Here is a 20,750-nt window from a genome sequence, read left to right as displayed (position 1 = left end):
CCTCTTGAAAAGCTGATATGTGCTCTTTGGGGTTTGGGGACACTAGTACTGGTGCCCAACTTATGCCTAAAAACATCTAAAAGTGATAGCCTGGGATGGAATGGTTTGTGGCAAAATAGGAAAGAAAAGAGAGTTGGGGGAATCCTGTTCCTACAGTGTATGGCTAAACTGGTGTGCATGAGTTTTTCTCATGGGTATAATCACTGGGGTGTTCTGGACTTGGGTCATATTGAAGGAAATCCTGCACAAGATGTCAACATGTCAAGAGGCATTGATCTCAACACCAAGAATATATTGAATGAGTGGATCTCTAGAAGAGAGAATTTGAGGAAAGGAATCAGAAGTGGACTACAATAGGGACGTGCTATTGGGAGGTCCTGGCAAGGGGGATCAGCAAAGAACCCAAATCATCCTTAAGGACTTAAGCCACCACCAGAAGGTGCCAACACCAGATCAGTTATGTATCATGTAAGGTTTCTTTTCCTTAATTCCCTGCACTCTAGTGTTAACAACTTGAAGGCATCATCAACATGAGCTAGTGTACCCAGTGGGAGGGAGAGCTGGAAATGAAAATAAAAAGCCGCACACCTTTCTCACTGTGTGCCTGTAAGGCTGAATCAGGCCTGGGCTGTGTGACTGAGTGGAATCTGAGGGGGAGCAAGATACAAGGGGAGGAACTTTAAATCAAAACTCAGACATTTAAAAATTTAGGTCAAATGTTATTTATTTTTTCTAGAAAAAGAGACTATTCATTTATCTGAGAGTGACTAATGAACAAACAGGAAAGAAATGTTCCGATTAAGTAAAAGGGGAATTGTAAGAAAGAATAAAGTTGCTTTTTGCTTTCACAGAACTAGATACAAAATATTAACTGTTTGAAAGGTAAGAGCAATAACTAAACTGAGGCGTAAACAAGATAAATCTTAAATACAAATGAACTAATATGTTATATTGTGTTCCCAGGGTTGGGGAATAGGGAGTACCTATTCTATAGTCCTATTAAGTCTTTCTTAAGTATCATTGTTAAAAACTAAGAATAACTTAAAGAATATTAACAAAGTGCATGACATGAAACAACAGTGGAAAGATTAAAAGAACATTGAAAAATAATGACAAAAAAGATGAGAAGAGTGTTGTATCTGATGTACACAAAAATACTAACTCAAGTCTTAGGTTATTCCTACTATAAGATTTATCTCCATACATCTGCATGGAAAAACTGGTTGACTTAAACATACAGGAAAATTTCCCACGTTATTAGTTTCTTCCTCCAAAAGTAGAAGACAAAAATACTCTAATTCTCAGACTTTCCCATGGGTAGGCATATGATTTAGATTCTTCCCTGCAGATTGACTTTTGTGAGGCTTAGCTGGAGATGTGAGCAGCTCAAAGATGCAACTTTTCATGGGGTAGGGGAGTATTTGTTTACTGAAAATGTGAAGGTGGTGGCATCCATTTACTCATAGCTGACACTGCAGAAGCTTCCAGCATTTCATCCAGAGATCATGGTGCTGGTTCATGGTAGCTGTGTTGTTTTCCCGTGAGATGCCTTTACAATGGTAGTATTATCCTCGGTGGAATAGCTGTAGAGTATGGCTCCCTCACAATTCTGGAGCATCGGTGTGCAACCTAATGGTCTTAAAAAGTAAATTACTTTTTACTTAAATTGCTGAGCAGATTGTTATTTGCCATGAAGAACTCTGAATAATACACATCCTGAAACAATTGTAGTAGGATAATGTTTTGTATTAATGAATTATTCTTGATTTTTCAATCTGTCATTTTTTTTTCCTAGTAAGTCATTTACCCTGAGTAGCTTTGAGGATATAATGTCACAGCAGAGGAGCAGAGAGAAAAATGCAGTCAAGTTTTAGGCTTTATAAGATTATAGTCCTGGTCCTCAGAAGAATGGAAAGTAATTTGAGTTTGAGTTAAAGCTTTCCTTTCTGTGATTGTAGAAGTTATTTTCTAAACTTCAGGAAAGAGAAAAGACTAAGGGAGACTAGAGAAGAGGGATCTAGGTGGCCTGGGAATGGGGCAGTAATTACCTAGAGGGTTTACATGGACAGAGAAGGTGGAGCCTCTACTCATAAATGCATTCTGCACAGAGGCAACCACTTTCTCTGCTAGTGCCCACAGATCATGCAGCCTCCACCCAAATGAGAACTGTGCACTGTCTGTACTTTAAAGCCTAGTTAAGTGTCCCAGATCTCCTTTATTTGCAGCCAGCATGCCATACAAAGACCACTTGGCAGGAGTGATGCTCAACTGTGCCCCATGGTTTGTTTGGTCTCATCACATTTTCATCATATTCACAACACTTCAGCCCTATGCTACGACCATAGTTAAATCCCCGAATCAGAGTATAGGACTGAATATACAGTAAGGGTGGTGCATATGAGAGAAAAAAATCTACCCGGAACAGAAACTGCAAGATATCTCATTGGAAAATGCATCCTAGTTACACAATATCTCTCTTGAGTCCTTGTGTATGATTTCAAATATAGGATTTAAAGATCATATTAAAAATTAGTACTATAAATAAGCATGAGTTGAACTGCTCTGTAGGTAAAACATTGACCTCATACTTAACCTTTACTTTGCAAACTTTATGGTTCAACAAAAATGCATGCATCATGATTTTGAGTTAAGTTTAATGGCAGTTGTTTGACACTCTGAAGTTGCTCATTCATGTTGTTTCTTGGGGAGGGGGAGCTGGACAGGCAAATTTTGCTCCTTGGACTTTTAGAGTATGTTACATATTGGCTCCAAAGATTTGCTTCTCATCTGGATATCCCATATGTCTTTTTGAAGTCTCTTGCTCTCATTCTCGAATCCCTCCTTGAGAAGGCGTTCCTGTTCCTAAAAGGGAAAGTGGAGACTAAGCCTATCCAGCTTAACACATTTCCACCAAATTAGTTCCCCTTTTGGTACTTATATTGATCCTTCAAGAATTTTTGACTATCACTCTCTTCTGAGTCTCCTATACCTGCCAATAATTTTTCTATGATTTTTTTAGCTTCAAAAATGTTGTTGTTCTACAGTTTCTAAAATATTAGTGACCCAGCGTTTTATTCCTCGGTCCCTTCACCATTTGCACTCATGCAACAGTCTTTCTGGAAAAACCATAACTTTCTCTTGTTCTTTTTGTTGTTGTTGTTCATGTCTGATCTATATAGAATGGACTCTTAAATATATATCTAGGAAGGTATGAAAGATAGATGATTTCCAATTGGTAGGTTACTACATAACTCAAGACTAGGGCAAGTGTTTGATCAGGGAATTTAGTACAGGTCTCCAAAATTCGGAGGTAACAGAAATAAATTGAGGAGATCAGGGCTTACAGTGGCCCATAGGGTATTTCTGGGCAAACGTAAATGTGGAAAAGAGCCCAGAGAACAAGAAAGTATTGGCACCATGGGCACTTAACCAGTGTGCTTAAGTGGGTAGATGGTTAGGGAATCTTTCTTTCTTTTTTTTTTTTGAGATGGAATTTGGCTCTTGTTGCCCAGGCTGGAGTGCAATGGCGCCATCTTGGCTCACTGCAACCCCCGCCTCCCAGGTTCAAGCGATTCTCCTGCCTCAGCCTCCTGCATAGCTGGGATTACAGGCATGCGTCAGTATGCCCAGCTAATTTTGTATTTTTGATAGAGACGGGGTTTCTCCATGTTGGTCAGTCTGGTCTTGAACTCCCGACCTGAGGTGATCCGCCCCCGTCGGCCTCCCAAAGTGCTAGGATTACAGGTGTGAGCCACTGCACCTGGCCTGGTTAGGGAATCTTTCTACTCATAACAGTGCTTCCAGACATAAAGTCTTAGCAGGCATGACAGAAACAAAATCCCCATGGATCCCTCTCAGTAGGAAAGACTGGCTAGATATTTCTCTAGGTAGTCTGATGCAGAAAAGTTACTTATTGCTCATGAGATTATAATTACTTCATTTAGCAAATGAGAAACTAATAGTTCCTCTACCATTAGAGGAAAATTTGATCACATAATGTAAAATACTTGTGCAGTGCCTAGCAATGTTTATTAGTGATAGCATAATAAAGAATTCCATGTGATTGTATCCTGCAAGTAAACAGTCTTTACTAACCAGAGATGACTGGCATAAAAATAGTTAGGGAAGGAAAAATGTAGTAGTGTCTGGGCTAGAAAATTTTTTGGGAGGCATTAGGTTCTCAACCTTATACTTCATTTTCGATATGGGGCACTGGAAGAGAAAATTGAGATGATGCAATTGAATACCTGAAGTTTAAGAGCGAGGGTCTTCTCTTGCTCTGCCATTAACTGGGCCCTGTCCCTCTCCATCTTCTCAGTCAATTGTTTCACATGTTCCTGATAACTCTTCTCTTTCTGTTCCATCATCTCCTCATTCTTCTTTTGTATTTCCTCCAACATTTTCTTTGCAGCTTCTGCAGATTCAGCCTTTATACGTTCCACTGTGGAAGAAAAATAAGCAGAAAAAAATATGAATATTCAATTGTAGGTGTTCCCTTTTCCTTTCCCTCGTTTTTGTTTGTCTTATCCTTACATCATTGAGAAAACTTCTTGTAATTTTGCCTTGGGTAACCAGAAAACCAATGATCATACAGATTAGTTAAGAAAACTCTCATAGAACTATGAATGATACTTGCCATTCTTTCTCTACAATAATAATTCCAGGTGGACCAATATTGCTAACTAACATTTTGAGAGCTTTCCGATCATGTAGAGTGTTTTCAGCTGTTCTCACCTTCAATCGCTTTTTCCTTTTCTGAGAGTGACTGATCAGTCTGTAGAAGTGCATCAGCCACATCCTCCTTGGACTCCAAATATTTTTTCAGCACCTCTTTGGCCTGGTTATACAGAGAAAGGTAGAATGAAGAAAGAGTGATTGTGGGTTAGATCCAGCAATCCCACCACTGGGTATCTACCCAGAGGAAAATAAGTCATTACACAAAAAAGATACTTGCATACGCATGTTTATAGCAGCACAATTCGCAATTGTAAAAATATGGAATGAGCCCAAATGCCCATCAATTAATGAGTGGATAAAAAATTGTTTCATATATATGTAAAACATATAATACCCCCCCACACACACCATGGAATACTACTCAGCCATAAAAAGGAAAAAGACAATGGCATCCATAGCAACCTGGATGGAACTGCAGACTATTATTCTAAGTGAAGTAACTCAGGAATGGAAAACCAAACATCCTATGTTCTCACACATAAATTGGAGATAAGCTATTATATGAGGCCACAAAGGCATAAGAATGATACAGTGGACTTTGAGGACTTGTGGGAAAGGAGGGGGGGCAAGGGATAAAAGACTACACACTGGGTACAGTGTACACCAAAATCTCAGAAATCACCACTAAAGAACTTATTCATGTAACCAAACACCACCTGTTCCCCCAAAAACCTATATGAAATGAAATAATTTTAAAAACTCTACAATATCTCTAATGAAAATTGATGCAAAAATCCTCAATAAAGTACTAGCAAACCAAATTCAACAATACATTAAAAGGATCACTCATCATGACCAAGTGGGATTCATCCCTGGGATGCAAGGACGGCTCAACATATGCAAATCAATCAATGTGATAAATTCTATCAACAGAATGGACAAAAACCATATGATCATTTCAATTCAAGCTGAAAAAACATTTGATAAAATTCAATATCCCTTCATTAATAAAACATTAAAAAAACTGGGTATAGGTGGAACATACCCCAACATAATAAAATCCATGTATGACAGACTCACAGCTATTATCATACTGAATGGGAAGAACAACAAAAATACTTTCCTCTAACATCTGGAATACAACAAATATGCCTACATTTACCACTGTTATTTGCCATACTATTGGAAATACTAGCGAGAGCAATCAGTAAAGAGAAAGAAATAAAGGGCATCCAAGTTGGAAATGAAGAAGACAAACTCTCCTTTATTGCAAATGGTATGCTCTTATATTTGGAAAAATCTAAAGGTTCCACACCAAAAAAACTATTAGAACTGATAAACAAAAATAAGATCTGTTATTTGCAAGAACGTGGAACTTGAGGTCATCATGCTAAATGAAATAAGCCAGGCACAGAAAGAAAACCATTGCATGTTCTCACTTATTTGTGGGATTTGAAAATCAAAACAATTGAATTCATGAAGATAGAGAGTAGAAGGATGGTTGTCAGAGGCTGAGAGGGGTAATGGGGTGGTGGGGGGAGGGAGGTGGGGATGGTTAATGGGTAAAAACAAGTAGAAAGAATGAATAAAATCAAGTATAGCACAACATACTTGATAGCATAAAACTTGATGGCACAAAAGGGTGACTATAGTCAATAATAATTTAATTGTACACTTTAAGATAACTAAAAAAGTGTAATTGGATTGTCTGTAACACAAAGGATAAATACCTGAGTCGACAAATACCCCATTTTCAATGATGTGATTATTGTGCATTTCATACTTATATCAAAACATCTCATGTACCCCATAAGTATATACACCTACTATGTACCATACGTACCCACAAAAGTAAAAAAATAAAAAAATTACAAATTTTGGATATTAGTAATACATATTTTATAGAAGTGCTCTGAGTATTAAATGAATAACGCTCTCAGCCCAGTTCCTGGAACACAGTAAGTGCAACATAAATGTTAACTGTTGTTATTATTTGTTCATAAGCTATCATTTGCTAATTGCCTGTGTGTACTTTGACAGAGCTTGAACTTTTTTTTTTAACTGCCGTATCCCCAGCAACTTGACAAGTTCCTGGTATACAGTTAGGTCAAAATACATAATTGTTGAATGACTAGATGAATAAATAAATGAGTCAATTCGATAAACCTCTTTTTGAGGGCTACATCTGTGCTTCTGAGGAGGAATTCCTATTATGGTGGGCTCTCTTATTGAATGAATCAGTAAATGGAAAAATGAAAGGCAGAGGCCCTAGGCACCAGTTGCAGTGCCATTTACCTTCTTCCCAGTGGGCTTTAAAAGCATCCCCTCAGCGAGTCCCAAGAAATGGTACCCACTGTGTAGTTTACCTGTATCCCCTTCCTTGGCACCTGGTAGTACTTATTCTTCAGCTCCTGCAGCTTCTGAGTAAAGAGACGGTAACCTCCTGGTTTAGAAAATGTTCCCTGCTTGACATCTTCTTCTAAAGGGCCAAATATATCCTGAAGTAAAGCCATGCAACAATCTGACGATGCTTTGGAATTCTGCTTACAAAAGTCATCTCGCCTTGCTTCCAACTGGGCCTGTGAAGTAACAAAACAGCACAGATGTTTCAGTAAAGCCATGAGGAGGATGTTAACTACGTGGAGACTGGAAAATGCTTCTCCTTCAGAAATTGTGGCCCTCTAAATAGGGCCATGCTCCTCACATTGCTGTTAGATCCTAGAATATCCCTAAGTTGTGCTTATTGCAGAAATTTATCTACTTCTCTGTTTGTGATTTCCTAAAGCTCCTTTCTCCCAGTTTTCCTGTTTCAGAGAATGATTCTCAAAGCACATACACTATTTCATACGAAACTTTTATCTTTCCAAGTCTCTCATTTCAGGAATAGTTCTGAGCACAAACACTGGAGTCAGGCAGCCTGCCTGGAGTTCCCGGATACACTACACTGTGGCTTGTGACACTCAGTCTTTGTGAACTGAGGATTCCTCGTCTGCGCAGCAGAGGAACAATACCCATCTCATAGATTTCTCTGCAGGGTTATATGAGGTGATGTAAAGTATTAAGCCCGGGGACTTTTTAGAAGTGCTCAGTAAGGAGTACATGATTATTTAGTACATTCTTTAATATAAGAATATTTTTGTGTATTTTCTCAGCATAGGGCTAATGAAAGTAATGAAGATTGTGCCATAGGTATTTTCAGTATTTGGAAAGTCTCATAGAACAGCACATTTATCTACATTAAATCACTCAAGATAACTTAACTATGAAGCTTTCTCTTTCCTCCTTAGGTTGGAAGGGTGACAATTGCTGACATCGGCTATCTAGCTTCACCAGAACCTCTGACTGTAGCAACGTATCATTTATAAGATCCTGCCTTCCTAGCTAGGGAAAGGACTTTCATTTGTCAAGTGGTCATTCTGCATGCAAAAATACTTTGTTCACTTGGAATGAGGCAGACATTAAAAACATTCTCTAATAAAATTTATATAATTAATTTCTCTTTCTTGGCCTTCTGAATATTTTGCCATTGGCTCACATTTAAAAAAATTATTAGGGTTATTTAAAAATAATTTAGTCCCCACTGATAATTACCAGGGAACATAAAAACAATGTATTTTTTAATTTAAAAGGACAAAATAAGTTAAAATAGTCTTTAACAATGCAGTTGTACCATCTACTTACTTTCTTAAAATATGGGACCCAGAGAGGAAAAACTAACAAAAGCAAATTTTAGTAAAAAATTAGGTGTCTTTTTTTAAAGGTCTAAGGCTATGCACATTCTAGTCTTTTAATGATTATTTCAAATATGTACACATAACTGAGTGTAACTATTTTGGGGTCTAGAAAGAATTATTTTCCCATGAAGGGCCCATATTTTTCTGCCTCTCATGACGTAGAACACCAAATATACCCCTAATTTCCTCTGGAACATTTGGTCCACATCCTTGAAAGAGTTCTTCATGAAGACTTCAATGGCCTCTCTCTCACTGTCCCTGTGCAGGTCCAGCAGCTCCTGGAGGGTTTCCGTGGGCAGCTGCACCTTCTGGCCCATCTGCTGTTCATAGTGGGCAATAGCCTTTTGCACTGCGGCTGAGTTCTCTATCTGGGCCAAGGCCAGGACTGCGTTCTCCATGCAGGGTAGATCCCCACTGCTGATGGCATTGACGTAGGTCAGCACCAGGCTCTCTAGACCTGCAAAAGGGAATTTTTAAAAAAATGTGACTATCAGTTGGTGGGACAGAATATTTTGTGTGCTTTTCAAGTGAGTGTCACAAATAATACTTTTAAATAAGTTTTGGATAAAGAATAGTAATGGAATAATTTGTTAACCTCTAATCACAGAGGAAATTGGAGTGGCTCTTTCCTATTTCCTTCACCCAAAAGGAAGATATTGAAATGAATAGGTTAGGATATTTTGGGGCTGAGATACTAGGTCAATGTGTTTTCTTACCTTTCTTTTCTCTCACCTCTCCCTCTATTCCCTTTCTCTCTTCACTACTAATTTATGAAAAAAGTCAATGAGAAAACTTAGCCTTTTTATTTTTATTAATTTTAGTGGTGCAGACCACTAGTCACTAGTCTGGTGTCTGGCTTAGGTAAATATGTCTTCTTAGATATTCTCTCATCAGAACTACAGATAGGATAATCAACTCATCGAGTTTGCCAGGGCTTTGCTGGGTGTAGCACTGAAAGTCTCACATGCCAGGAAAACCTCATCTTAGGCAAACTGGAGTGGTTGGTCACACAACAAAAGATGATTCTTTTTGACTCAATCCTGGACCTTCTCATCTCTCTGCGGTTTTAAGTACCATCTGTATGGATGGCTGGTGTATTTTGTTTCCTGCTTTGACATTTCTTTTAAGCTTTGGATTAAAAATAAGTTTTGCACCTTATTTTTAATGCCTATCTTATATTCCTTACTGCATAAATCAGAAGAAACTCAATATTAAATAATCTAAATATCAAAACTTCATCCACTCTGAAAAACTATTTCTCCTCTTGATGCTACTATCTCATTAAATAACACAGCCATTCAAGCAATTGCTAAACTCGAAACGCTGGAGACAGGCTTGGCATTTCCTTCTTATTCCCTTCATAAATCCATATTCCCTCTATCAACAGGCCTTTTAGATTTAATATCCAAAGTATGTTCGGATCTTGTCCATTTTCATCATTTTCACTGTCATAATCTGAGACGAATCCAATGCCCATTTATGGCTCAACCACTGCAAATAGCATCCATCCTCTCATTCCCTCCCTTTCACTACTCCAACAAATTATCTACAAAATATTCAGAAAGATATGTATAAACATAAATTAGATAATGTTACCTCACTGCCAAAAATTCTTCAAGATCTTCTCTAGAGCTTAGACAAACTCTAATCTCCTCAAAGTCCTCTGCCAGTCCTTTCAAGACCTGACCCCTTTATACCCCTCCAATTATGACACCACTCTTATTCAGTCTTCTCTTGTTCCAGTCGCCTGTCTTTCTTCTATTTTCGTTTAAAAAATTGAGATGGAATTCTGGTCTGTTACCCAAGCTGAAGTGCAGGGCATGATCATAGCTCACCATAGCCTTGAACTCCTGTGCTCATGCTGGGTCCTCCTGCCTCAGCCTCCTGAGTAGCTAGGACTCTGGGCAAGCACCACTGCACTTGGCTGATTTTTAATTTTTTCATAATGATGAGGTCTTGCTACTTTTCCCAGGCTGGTCTTAAACTTAAACTCCTGGGCTCAAGGAATTCTCCCACCTTGGCCTCCCAAAATGCTGGGATTACAGGCATTAGCCTCCTGTGTTCTATTTTCTTGAAGTTGCAAAGTTCTATCCTGCCCTATGCATTTCCACATTACATTATTTGCTATAAAGCTATTCCTCTATATGCTTTGGTTAGCTCTTAACCATTTATTTTATATATATATATTGGAGACAGGGTCTCACTCTGTCTCCCAGGCTGGAGTGCGGTGGTGCAGTCTCCGCTCACTGCAACCTCTGCCTCCCAGGCTCAAGTGATCCTTCAGACTCAGCCACCTGAGTAGCTGGGATTACAGGTGTTAGCCACCATGCCTGATTAATTTTTGTGTTTTTAGTAGAGGAAGGGTTTCCCCATGTTGCCCAGGCTGGTCTCAAACTCCTGAGCTCAAAGTGATTCACCCACCTCAGCCTCCCAAAGTGCTGGGATTATAGGCATTAGCCACCGTGCCCAGCCAACTCAATCATTTTTAAGTTCTCATCTTACATGTGAGTTTCACAGACAAGCATTCTCTCACACTCTAAATTATATCTCCCTGCCTCTCCCTTTACTCTTTCATAGCAGCCTATTATTTTTATGCATTGTGTTAACTACTATTTATCATTATACTTTTTTTTTTTTTTTACTTTTTACAGAAGTATCTTTTGCTCCTATTACGCTGGAATGAGGATAAAAGTCACTTTTTTTTTTATCCATCATTATACTCAGTGGTTGGTACATTACATTATAGGCATTCCCTAAATATTTTAGAATTGCTGAACAAAGGAATTGTACTGCAGTTAAGTTAGTGGCAAAGTCTCACTTATATATAGTATTTGCTTTTTTCTTTGTTGCTCAGTATATATATCCTGGATGTTTATTTGATAAAGAGGGAGCTGAGAAGTTGGTGGAGAAGTTTACCATGACAGAACTCAATTCTAGTTCTTTTCTTTTTTTTCTCCTTGCAAGGAATATGAGATACTATAGTTTTCATGTAAAATTTATAATATGATTTTCATGTTGTATTTTCCTTGCCATCAATAGACTATGCATTTGTCAGAAGTGACCCTTATGCTTTCCATTTTATCCTCTACAATGGGCAGAAGGAGAAAGTCCAGGTAGGAAGTGGGTGGAGAGAGTGACTCACGAGGCCCATTGACTGGAATGCCACCTGAAAGAGTCTTGACATTGGAATGGCTGAGGATGTAGGAACAAAATTCTGCAACTTGTTCTATGAAATCAGGGTTCAGCTCTTCCTCCTTTAGCTGCTCTAGGTGAGCAAGGTACTTCTTAGGAGCGGGCCAATCGAAGACGAAGCACTTCCTCTTGGGGAAGAACTTTCGGATGCACAACCGAGGATCGTTAAAGCTTTTACTTTTTTTATCAGTACCTACAGGAATGAAAATTAGAAGTAGTAAAACTTCAAATTAATTACTTCAAATATGATCTTTCAATTTTATAATTTTCACAAAGCCCATGTAAGGAGGAAATTAATTAGGAAGAAGAAATAAAAAATTAAAGGGGTAGAGAAAGGAAAGTCTCCGAGAAGAGGTAGGTAATGCAATTTAAAATTGGTTCCAACTGATATAGTCAAGCAATGTTTCCATTTCCTCTAGCAGAACAGTCAGAAAAATACAGTTAAAAATTATAATTTTTAGCACTACACAGAAATGGTTATTTTGATATTATTTGCTCTCTCTTTATTACCCAACCAAGCATCAGACCCAGTAACCTTTTCTTAGCTTTAGCGAAAGCTCCAAGTAGTCATCAGCAGTGATGGGTTCTCCATCTACTTCCAGTTCCAGGGTGAAATCTCTGAGAGTCCACACAAATGCTGGAAAAAAGCTCACAAAGTCAGCCGAGTCGTCTACAGAATTATTACCAGGTGAGGAGTTTGCCTTGATTCGATCTGTCAGCTCTGTCACATAGCTGAGATGCTAAATTAAGAAAACTACAGAAAATGCCACTCTTTATACTACATTTTATCCTAATGCTTACCTAAAATAATTTGGTTTCTTTTTATTAGCTCATTCATTCATTCACAAACATTTATTTACAGAATTCATTCACTCACAAACATTTATTGAGCACCTACTATGAACCAAGCACTGCCCTAGGGACTAAGAACGCTGTAATGAATGAGACAATGCTACCATTATAGAGCTTACATTCTAATGATGGAGACAATGAACAGGTAAACAAAAATAAATTATCAGGTATTGATAACAATTGTCTTGAAGGAAAATAAACTGGGCAACTAGCTCCTAATGTATTTTTAGAAACTAGCAACCAATAGACATTCATCTAATACTCTGGTGTCTCCCAAATCTACCAATAAGGAAGGCAGAGAATAATGGTGTGTATCTGCATGTGGTGCTGGTTCATGTAGTTTTCCAGGTAAATTATCTCTGACATTGTAGTTGAGCAGTGATCTGAATGAATTGAAGAAACCAGTCATGTACAAATCCAATGGAGGAACATTGCAGACAGAGATCACAGACCCTGCAAGGCCCTTAGATAGGAAATTACTGAGTGTGTACAACATATATCAAGAAATCCAGTGTGGTAGGGCAGAAGCCTTAAAATAAATAGAGGTTGGGATATGCAAGCTCTGTAAACCAAAGTAAGAAGTTTGAAATTTAATAGAAAGTTAATGGGAAGTCATTGGTGGGTATTAAGTGAAGAGAGGATATAGTATCGTTTTTTGTTTTTTAAATCATACTGGCTGGCATTGCATCTCTGAGTCAAGTGTGTATGCAAAAACAAACAAACAAACAAAACTAATACAAAAAACAATTAGGTAGTTGAAAAGATAACCAAGATGAGAGGCAATGGAGGAAGTAGTGAGAATTGGCTAGTCTAGAGAAATAACTTTGATAGTGGAGCTGAAGGAGTTTGATGATTAATAATTTCCAAAACATAAGGAATGGAATCATCCAAGATGATTCCTAAGTTTTTGATCTGAGCACTTCTATGAATGATGTGGGAATTTAATGTGATTAGAAAGACTGGGAAGGAGTTGTTTTGGACAGGAAAATTAAGTTTTGTTCTGTACACTTTAGGCTCAAGATGTCTCTTACACATCTGAATGGAGATGTTTCACCAGAAGCTGGATACAAAAGTTTGAATTTGCTCATGCTTGGGAATACAGATTTGATGGTGATAAACATATTGGTGCTACTGAAAGCCTTGAAGCTGGATGTGATCATCTGGGGACTGAAAGCAGAAAAAGAAAAGAGGCACAAGAACTTAAGTGTTATAATATTTAGAGGCTAAAAGGAGAAAGAGGATAGAGTAAAGTAATCTGAAAAAGTCTACCAATAAGGAAGGTGGAAAATTAGGAAATGTGGTATTCTAATAGGAACCAATTCCAAGTGAAACAGGCATTTCAGAAAGGTGGAAGGGATCAAATTTATGTAATGCTCCTAGAGAAATAAAAGGTTTATGGAAGATTGGAAGATCAAATGAGGTGAGAACTGTGCATTACATATAGGAATATGAAGGTGATCTTGATGAAATCTAATTCAGTATAATGCTTGAAACTAAGCTAATGGAAATGGTGAGGTCATTGATACTGAACTAGGTTAAGTAATGTGTGAGAGTGGAGAATGACAATAAGGGTGGAGAGTTCCAATAAGGTGATGGAACTGAGACACCAGGGTGTTAAATAATTGTCTATTGGTTGCTATTCTCTAAAAAGACACTAGGAACTAAAATCTTTAATGAATGAAGGATGTATTTATTGGAACGTTACTAGATAATTGCAACAAAGAATAGTGGTGTAGTCTGAGGGCATATATATTAAAGAAGATTCTCTTTTTAACGGTAAAGGAATGAGAAAGTGTCCAGAACTCTAATATGGAGCAAGGAGGATACCTAACTCATCTCTTACACTTATGATATGCAAGGTATGGGATTAAAAATAGTCATCACATAAGACCACTGGAGAGGTCTGTAGGAGAAATAGTATCTATAGTATATAGCTAGGTATCAGTTAGAAGGCAACACTTAGAGCAGATGATAAGAATATAGAGAGTTGCAGAAGTGAGAACATGAGTTCTAGAGGACATTGAAGGTTTGGACAGGCACAGGAGATTAAGTCAGATAGAGGATATACAGAGTCTTGGGTGGCTGAGTATCTAAGGAGACATGTAACTGGGAAGACTTGAAGTTCAGATGGAGATTGAGATAGAATGAGATGTTCAGCATAATGAGATTTATTAAAGAGAGGACTTATGAATTCTTCAGTACCTGTCTGTCTGCCTCTGTACTTGGTGAAAAAATGAAGCTGTTATTTTCTAGGTTTACTGCTGTTCTGGACCACAAAAAAGGATACTGAAGTTGGTCCATGGCCTGCTGGTTGATGGTTCCCATGCTATTGTACACGAAGGTGCTGCTCAGGAGGATGGCCAAGGCAAAGATCCAGGAGTCATTCTCATTGTCACCCTGTAAGTCATTGTAGAAGCCACATAGAAGAATGACTAGCAGAATGTACAATCAATTCAGATAGCTGAAGACTGACTGAACTCCAACTCTGTCTCTCATTAGTTCTGAAAACTTAGGTAACTCACTTCCTTATGCAGTATTTTTTTTCTACCTGTAGAACAAATTTATAATATTTATGATGTATAATTTAAGGTGTTATATATAAATATATGTCAGCAGGAAACACATGAGCACTTGGTAGCAGAAGCTATTTTGATCAGCTACTAAAATTCAAACTGGTATCCTAAACTTAGTTTATGACTCTATTCCATTTCCATGGCACATCATAGTAAGACATTTTTTACACAGTAGTTAAAATAAGCTCCTTTAATAAAAGCTTTCTATGTCTAAGATTTATAACAGTAGTAATATATTATCCTTAATGAGCAAAGATGTTATCATTAGATTTTACACTTTGCTTCTCTTTCTACTGGTGCTGGTGTGGATGTGAACGTTTTTACTACCTTTGTGGGATCCCACTGTAAAAAGTCAGACATGTTTGTAAAACGTCTACTGAAGTTTATAAGCACCTTCAGCAGCCTCACCAAAACATTTTACTATAATATGAAAGAGAAATAACTGAAAACATCATTAGCCATTATTTCATAGGTTTACCCATAATTAATCAATTGAACTTATTGTGCACTCTGAATGCTTATACCACACAAATTTTAAGAAATAATATATTAATATAATTAACTAGAGCCCTAAATCAAGGAGTAGGAGTGATTGTGCAAAGATGGTTATCGATCTGACCTGGTTTATGTAGATTTTAATCTACCTAAGTGAAATTTTTAAAATACTTATTTTTTTTTACCTTCTCTATATCTCCCAGGCCCTCAGTGTCGAGCAGAACTAGGGTGTGTTCTGGCTTCTTGGGATGAGGCACACACCACATCCAGATTCCCTTGGTGTGAGACTTCACTGTGGAGCCTAGAGAGAAGCCTGTAGAAGAAGGAGAGGATAAAAGGGAAAAGAAATTACTTAGTAGGTGTTTCTGGAAATTGAGATAAAAGTTAACATAATTGAAGTTAAAAGAGATAAAAGAAAATACAACTGGCATAAATCTTAATTACAATCCTGGAAACAGGAAAATTAGATATTTAATACACACTGAAACATTCATATTTTTCTTAAAGTTCATTGAAAGCTTGCTGTCACTACATGAACATTTTAATAAATGTTTTATAAGTCATTATTATAGAAGTTAATTTTCTTTATTAACATTGTGTTCCTTCCAGAAAAGCACATTTATACCCTTAGTATAAAATAAAAGTAAAGTGGGAAGAGTCAGTTGACTGTAATCCTCCAAAGTCAATGTAAAGAGCCCATTAATGGACTAAAAGTTAGCTTTCAACATTCATTCTCATCTCTTTCTATTCTCACATCCCTAAGCTGGATGTTCGCCGTGTGTACGGACAGAAGGGGCTTAGAGCTTTGCTGGTGTCACTCACCGTTTTTCTTCCCAGCCAGCTTGTTCATCAGGTAGGATTTGCCTGTGCGATAGAGGCCCACAATCGCCACCACCACCACAGGCTGCGTAATTGCAGATAGGATCTTCAGAGCTTCTGGATTCACCACCAGCTGCCCTTTAGTGTTATCAATGAGGCTCATTGGGCCCGGCAAGTTGATCTCTGGAGCCATGTCCAGGGTGTTGTTCCCTTGTGTGCAAGGAAAAAGATGAAATGGAAAGCAGTTTTTAGGTAGCTAGCTATGCTGAACTTTACAATATGGATTAAATTTTTGTTTTCTATGCTTGAACATTTTTTCATATACGTTTTTTAAAGCCTGGTTTCTCTTTAAGGCTGTCTTACAAATTGGTTCACTGGCTTTCTTTAAAAATAACTTTATTTTGAAATACACTTACAGAAAAGATGTACAATGGGTATGGAAAGTTCCCATATATCATTTCCCCTAAAGTTAACATTTTCCATAACCATAGAACAAGGATTTTAACATTGGTAGAGTGATAACTAATCTACACTCCTTATTCACATTTCACCAGTTTCCCACTAATGTCCTTCTGCTCCATGATCCAATCCAGGATTCCTCATTGCATTTTGTCATTATGTTTCTGTATTTTCCTTGCATCTTTGATAGTTCCTTATTCTTTCCTTGTCTTCCATGTCTTTGACATTTTAGAAGTTGACTGGCTATGATTTTGTAGAATATCCCTCAATTTGGGTTTTTTGATGTTTCCTTATTATTAGATTGAAGTTATACATTTTTTTTTTGCAAATGTCACCAAAGTGATGTTCTGCCATTTTCAGTGTCTTGTATTAAGGGATTCATGATGTTGACATGACTTTTTCTGGTGCTGTGACCTTAACTTTGATCACTTGGTTAAGGTGTTCTCTGCCAGGTTTCTCTACCACAAAGTGTTATGTACCATTTTGTCACTAAAAAGTACCATTTGAAGAGACAGTTTGAAGACTATGCAAATAAAGATTCATCATACTTCCATAATTTTTTCAGTTACTATTTTTAGCATCTGTTGATAATTCTTGCTTATAACTTACTGTGATGTTTGACTAAAAGTAATTTTCTATTTTCATTCCTTCTACATTTATTAGAGTTCTAATGTGAGCAAGAACTGCCCTTTCTCCTCTATTTATTTTATTTACTTATTTAATCATTTAGTTGTATCAGTGTAGATCTACAGTAGATCAGTGTAGATTTATCATATGGGTAACACTTTACTATCACTATTTATCTCATTGCTCAACTCGTCCCAGATTAGTTCACTGAGAGCTCCTTCAAGCTGTAGCCCAGGTTCTATGGACGTGCTTCCATCATATTTTCAGTGCATCTTTCCTTCTGACATTACAATATATGCCAGGCTTATCTAATATTTTTTCTGCTTCAGCCTTAGAATCGACCATTTCTCCCAAGGGCTCTGGTTGCTTTCATTGGATAATGGTAGATAGACAAAAAGATTATCACACTAGGTGTAGTCATTACTTCTAGGCCCTCTCAGGTGGAAAGTTAAGAAATCTATGTTTATATACCAGCACATGAATACACACATCTACATTTATTTCTCATCTATCCGTTTCTATATATAAGCTTAAGTTTCTTCTGATATTTCTAATTCCAATTCAACAAAACAAAACGTATTCATGTTTTCCCCTTGTTTTTAAAACCTTTTCTCTGAGTGTGTCATTATACATAATAAATTTAGTTATTTGCTCAATTCTAGTACATATAATTTGTTTTAAAGTTACTAACTCATAAGTGTTTGAAAGATAAATTTGCTAACTAGAGTGCACTATTAGTTAAAAGTTCTTGTCTTTGGTCTTACACATACAGTCAAAACACTGTATTCCAAAGTTGCTTAGACTACTATTTCCTTCTCCATTCTCTTTGGTGTAGTTAAATTATTTATTTGTAATATAGTTAGGTTCATTTGTTGGTTGATTTTAAGTATGCATTTATTTTTGAGTATGCAAAATATCAGAGTTCTGAAAGTCAGAGCTTTACAACAAGCTGTAGTCAGAGAAGTGTCGCTTTCCCTTCATCTTGGCACTGCATTCCCATTCCATCTGTCTTTCTATTCTTTCCACTTCATGCCCACTTATCCTCCATAGATATCCAATCTTGTTAGTTTCTAGTTTACCTTTCTTGGACTTTTTTTCATTAATGAGCATATACATGTATATTTTCTTATTCACATTTTCCAACAAAAAGATCACATCACTTAGAAATATGGGAGTCTTTCCATATCAGTTCGTAGGAAGATTTCTCAATTCTTTTGACAGGCATCTACTCCATTTATGTGGACATAGCACAGTTTATTCAACCGTTCTTTTATGTATAGACTTTTAGATTGTTTCTAATATTTAGCAATTACAAACAATGCTGCAATGAAAACCTCTGCTAACCTTGTGAGTGTTTATTTTTATATTGCTATAGGAGTAACTTTAGGATAGCATCCTATAAGTGAGATTGCCAGGTCAAAAGGTAAGAGCATTTTATTTTGTTGGATATTGCCAAGTTCCTCTCCAGAAGGATGTATCAGGTTGAATTCCCACCAGATCATCTTGTATCTCACTGTTCAGAAAATGGATTTTTTTTCTAGATATGTCACATTTTCTGACTTAATTACAAAATTTTCTTTGGAAACTTTTCACATTCACGTTTAGATATTTGGACTGAGCAAAGCTGAGCTCACTAAGCTCATGTACACAGTAATAGGAACTTTTACCTGGGGACTCTTGTGTCATACATATCTCCATACTTTGAAACATAGATACCATTCTAACCCAGCCTTGGTCCTGATTTCTTCCAAGCCCCTCTACGGACAGGGTCTGGTCAGACTGTGGGACTCAGGTTACCCAGTGGCTTCTTCCTATCACTATGCAGGAAGCCCTTTGAGCTACCACAGGACATCACTTGTTCTTAATATTTGCTGTGAATCAGCATTCACCTGTTATTCACTAAAGCTTGGTATCTCAAATCTGACATGTAGAAAATCTGCTGATTTTTTACTCAATTATGTTACCAGATTTTAACCTCTCTGTGTTTTAAGACTGATTCTTTATTACCTGCATGTATATAAGTTTGCATATTGCTTTCAGTTATTTCAGGTAATGAAGCCAGCATCAGGAAACATTCTCTGATGAACCAGGGCTTGTTTTTTTCTGACTTCTGCTTCATGGAGAGCAGTATATACACAATTGTAGGCATATCCTGTTTAACCAGGCCTTGATAATTTGATAATTTTGTAAATTTAAAATGAGCAAGAAGCCTTCCTGTAGTAACATCTTAATTTGTGTTTTTGCCTTGAATGTCTCAATCCCTGTAACTTAAAATGATCATGATATAACATTTATAACTTCTTTAACAAACCATCATAGACTGTAAGCATTACAGCTTTCCTTCTCCTATAATAAAGAGTGCTTTGTTTATAATATGGAGTCGATTACTTCTGACTTGCTCTGATGAAGGCTTATATCTAATTATCTGTTTCCCATCCCTTCAGGGGACAATGGCAAAAAAACTATTTTTCTGTGGTCAGGACCCATTTTCTCTTACAACAATGGCTCACAGACACTTCTGGCAAGACTTCTGTTTCATTTTATAGCATGATGTAAACCACCTTAAAATGGGAATCAATCAATGACTGACTCAGAAAAGTAGCTGCACAAAGATTGTATAAGCTCCCTAATTATAATAACTTGTTCCCTCTCTTTGCAGATCCCAAGTTGCCTACCTTCATTTACCTAGAGCTCTACAAGTGGCAATAATGAATGTGATGGAGCCCTAACTTTATTAAGCAGATACTAATAATGATAAAGTTAATTTAAGATAGTGTCAAGAAAGAAATAACAATTTAGAAACATTCCCATCTCTCTATGTAGGCTCCACCTCTGCTGGAGACTAGTTCACAGCAGGAGCAGAGAGCACTAAGGAACCTGCAGCCACTTGATAGGGCCAGGATAGTATGTGGACTTGTGTCCCACAGCAGGCTCAGCTGCGGCCTATCGTGGGAATGGTCAATTTAGATAAAACTGATGAACCCTGGTAAATATCTTCCCACCCCTGCCCCAGTCTTACCCAGATCAGAGATCCTTTAGCACTGGAAAGAAGGTTGTTCCAATGTGAAAGTCGAGTCCTTTTCCTCCTCTCTTTTCTTCTGAGTTTGGCTGCACTGCTTTCTCCCTCTTTTTTCTCTCACGGTAACTGTGGACTTTTACTTTACTCCTCCAACGTCCTGGGGCTTCCTCCAACGTCCAGGCTCTGTCAATGTCAGAGACCTGATGAGAGACAAGAAAAAGAGGTAACCTCTGCAAAGAAATGCACTAATATGAAACAAAGTATCAACTAAAGCAGTGACTCATTCACCATAAAAGGAATTGT

General features: G+C 37.4%; 1 protein-coding gene and 1 long non-coding RNA gene across 5 annotated transcripts in view; one reads left to right on the top strand and one right to left on the bottom strand.

Annotated features, from left to right (window-relative positions):
* Positions 1-706: 706 nt before the first annotated feature.
* Positions 707-20,733, bottom strand: GBP2 (guanylate binding protein 2). 4 transcript variants are annotated; one of them, XM_063599960.1, is made up of 11 exons: positions 20,448-20,728; positions 16,346-16,552; positions 15,709-15,836; positions 14,743-14,852; positions 12,139-12,335; positions 11,554-11,796; positions 8,588-8,868; positions 7,044-7,256; positions 4,735-4,837; positions 4,248-4,441; positions 707-1,637 (listed from the first exon to the last, which is right to left on the bottom strand). In XM_063599960.1, exons 2-11 carry the CDS (start codon positions 16,533-16,535, stop codon positions 1,602-1,604), a joined length of 1,695 nt encoding a protein of 564 aa, XP_063456030.1. In that variant the 5' UTR covers positions 16,536-16,552; positions 20,448-20,728; the 3' UTR covers positions 707-1,601. The 4 variants fall into 4 exon arrangements, with proteins under 4 accessions (XP_063456030.1, XP_003808441.3, XP_008958724.3 ...); XM_003808393.7 differs by lacking the exon at positions 707-1,637 and adding an exon at positions 2,638-2,862 and having other exon boundaries at positions 20,448-20,733; XM_008960476.6 differs by lacking the exon at positions 707-1,637 and adding an exon at positions 2,638-2,862 and having other exon boundaries at positions 11,578-11,796.
* LOC117974626 (uncharacterized) overlaps positions 11,827-20,750 on the top strand; it is a 32,367-nt gene continuing 23,443 nt past the window's right edge. Inside the window, exons 1-3 of the long non-coding RNA XR_008626372.2 lie at positions 11,827-12,291; positions 14,709-14,854; positions 15,727-15,878. This is a non-coding gene — a long non-coding RNA (uncharacterized LOC117974626). The remainder of the gene's footprint in view (positions 12,292-14,708; positions 14,855-15,726; positions 15,879-20,750) is intronic.

The sequence above is a fragment of the Pan paniscus genome, chromosome 1 (genome assembly GCF_029289425.2).
Source record: "Pan paniscus chromosome 1, NHGRI_mPanPan1-v2.0_pri, whole genome shotgun sequence".
Taxonomy (NCBI): Eukaryota; Metazoa; Chordata; class Mammalia; order Primates; family Hominidae; genus Pan; species Pan paniscus.
This window is presented reverse-complemented; position numbering and strand designations above follow the sequence as displayed.

Coding starts and splice junctions, on each gene's coding strand:
- GBP2 (XM_003808393.7), bottom strand. CDS start 16,535: ATGGCTCCAGAGATCAACTTGCCGGGCCCAATGAGCCTCATTGATAAC. Junction 11,797..12,138: donor TTCGCTAAAGCTAAGAAAAG/GTTACTGGGTCT, acceptor TCATTCCTGTAG/GTACTGATAAAAAAAGTAAA. Junction 7,257..8,587: donor TGTTCCAGAGGAAATTAGGG/GTATATTTGGTG, acceptor GTTACTTCACAG/GCCCAGTTGGAAGCAAGGCG.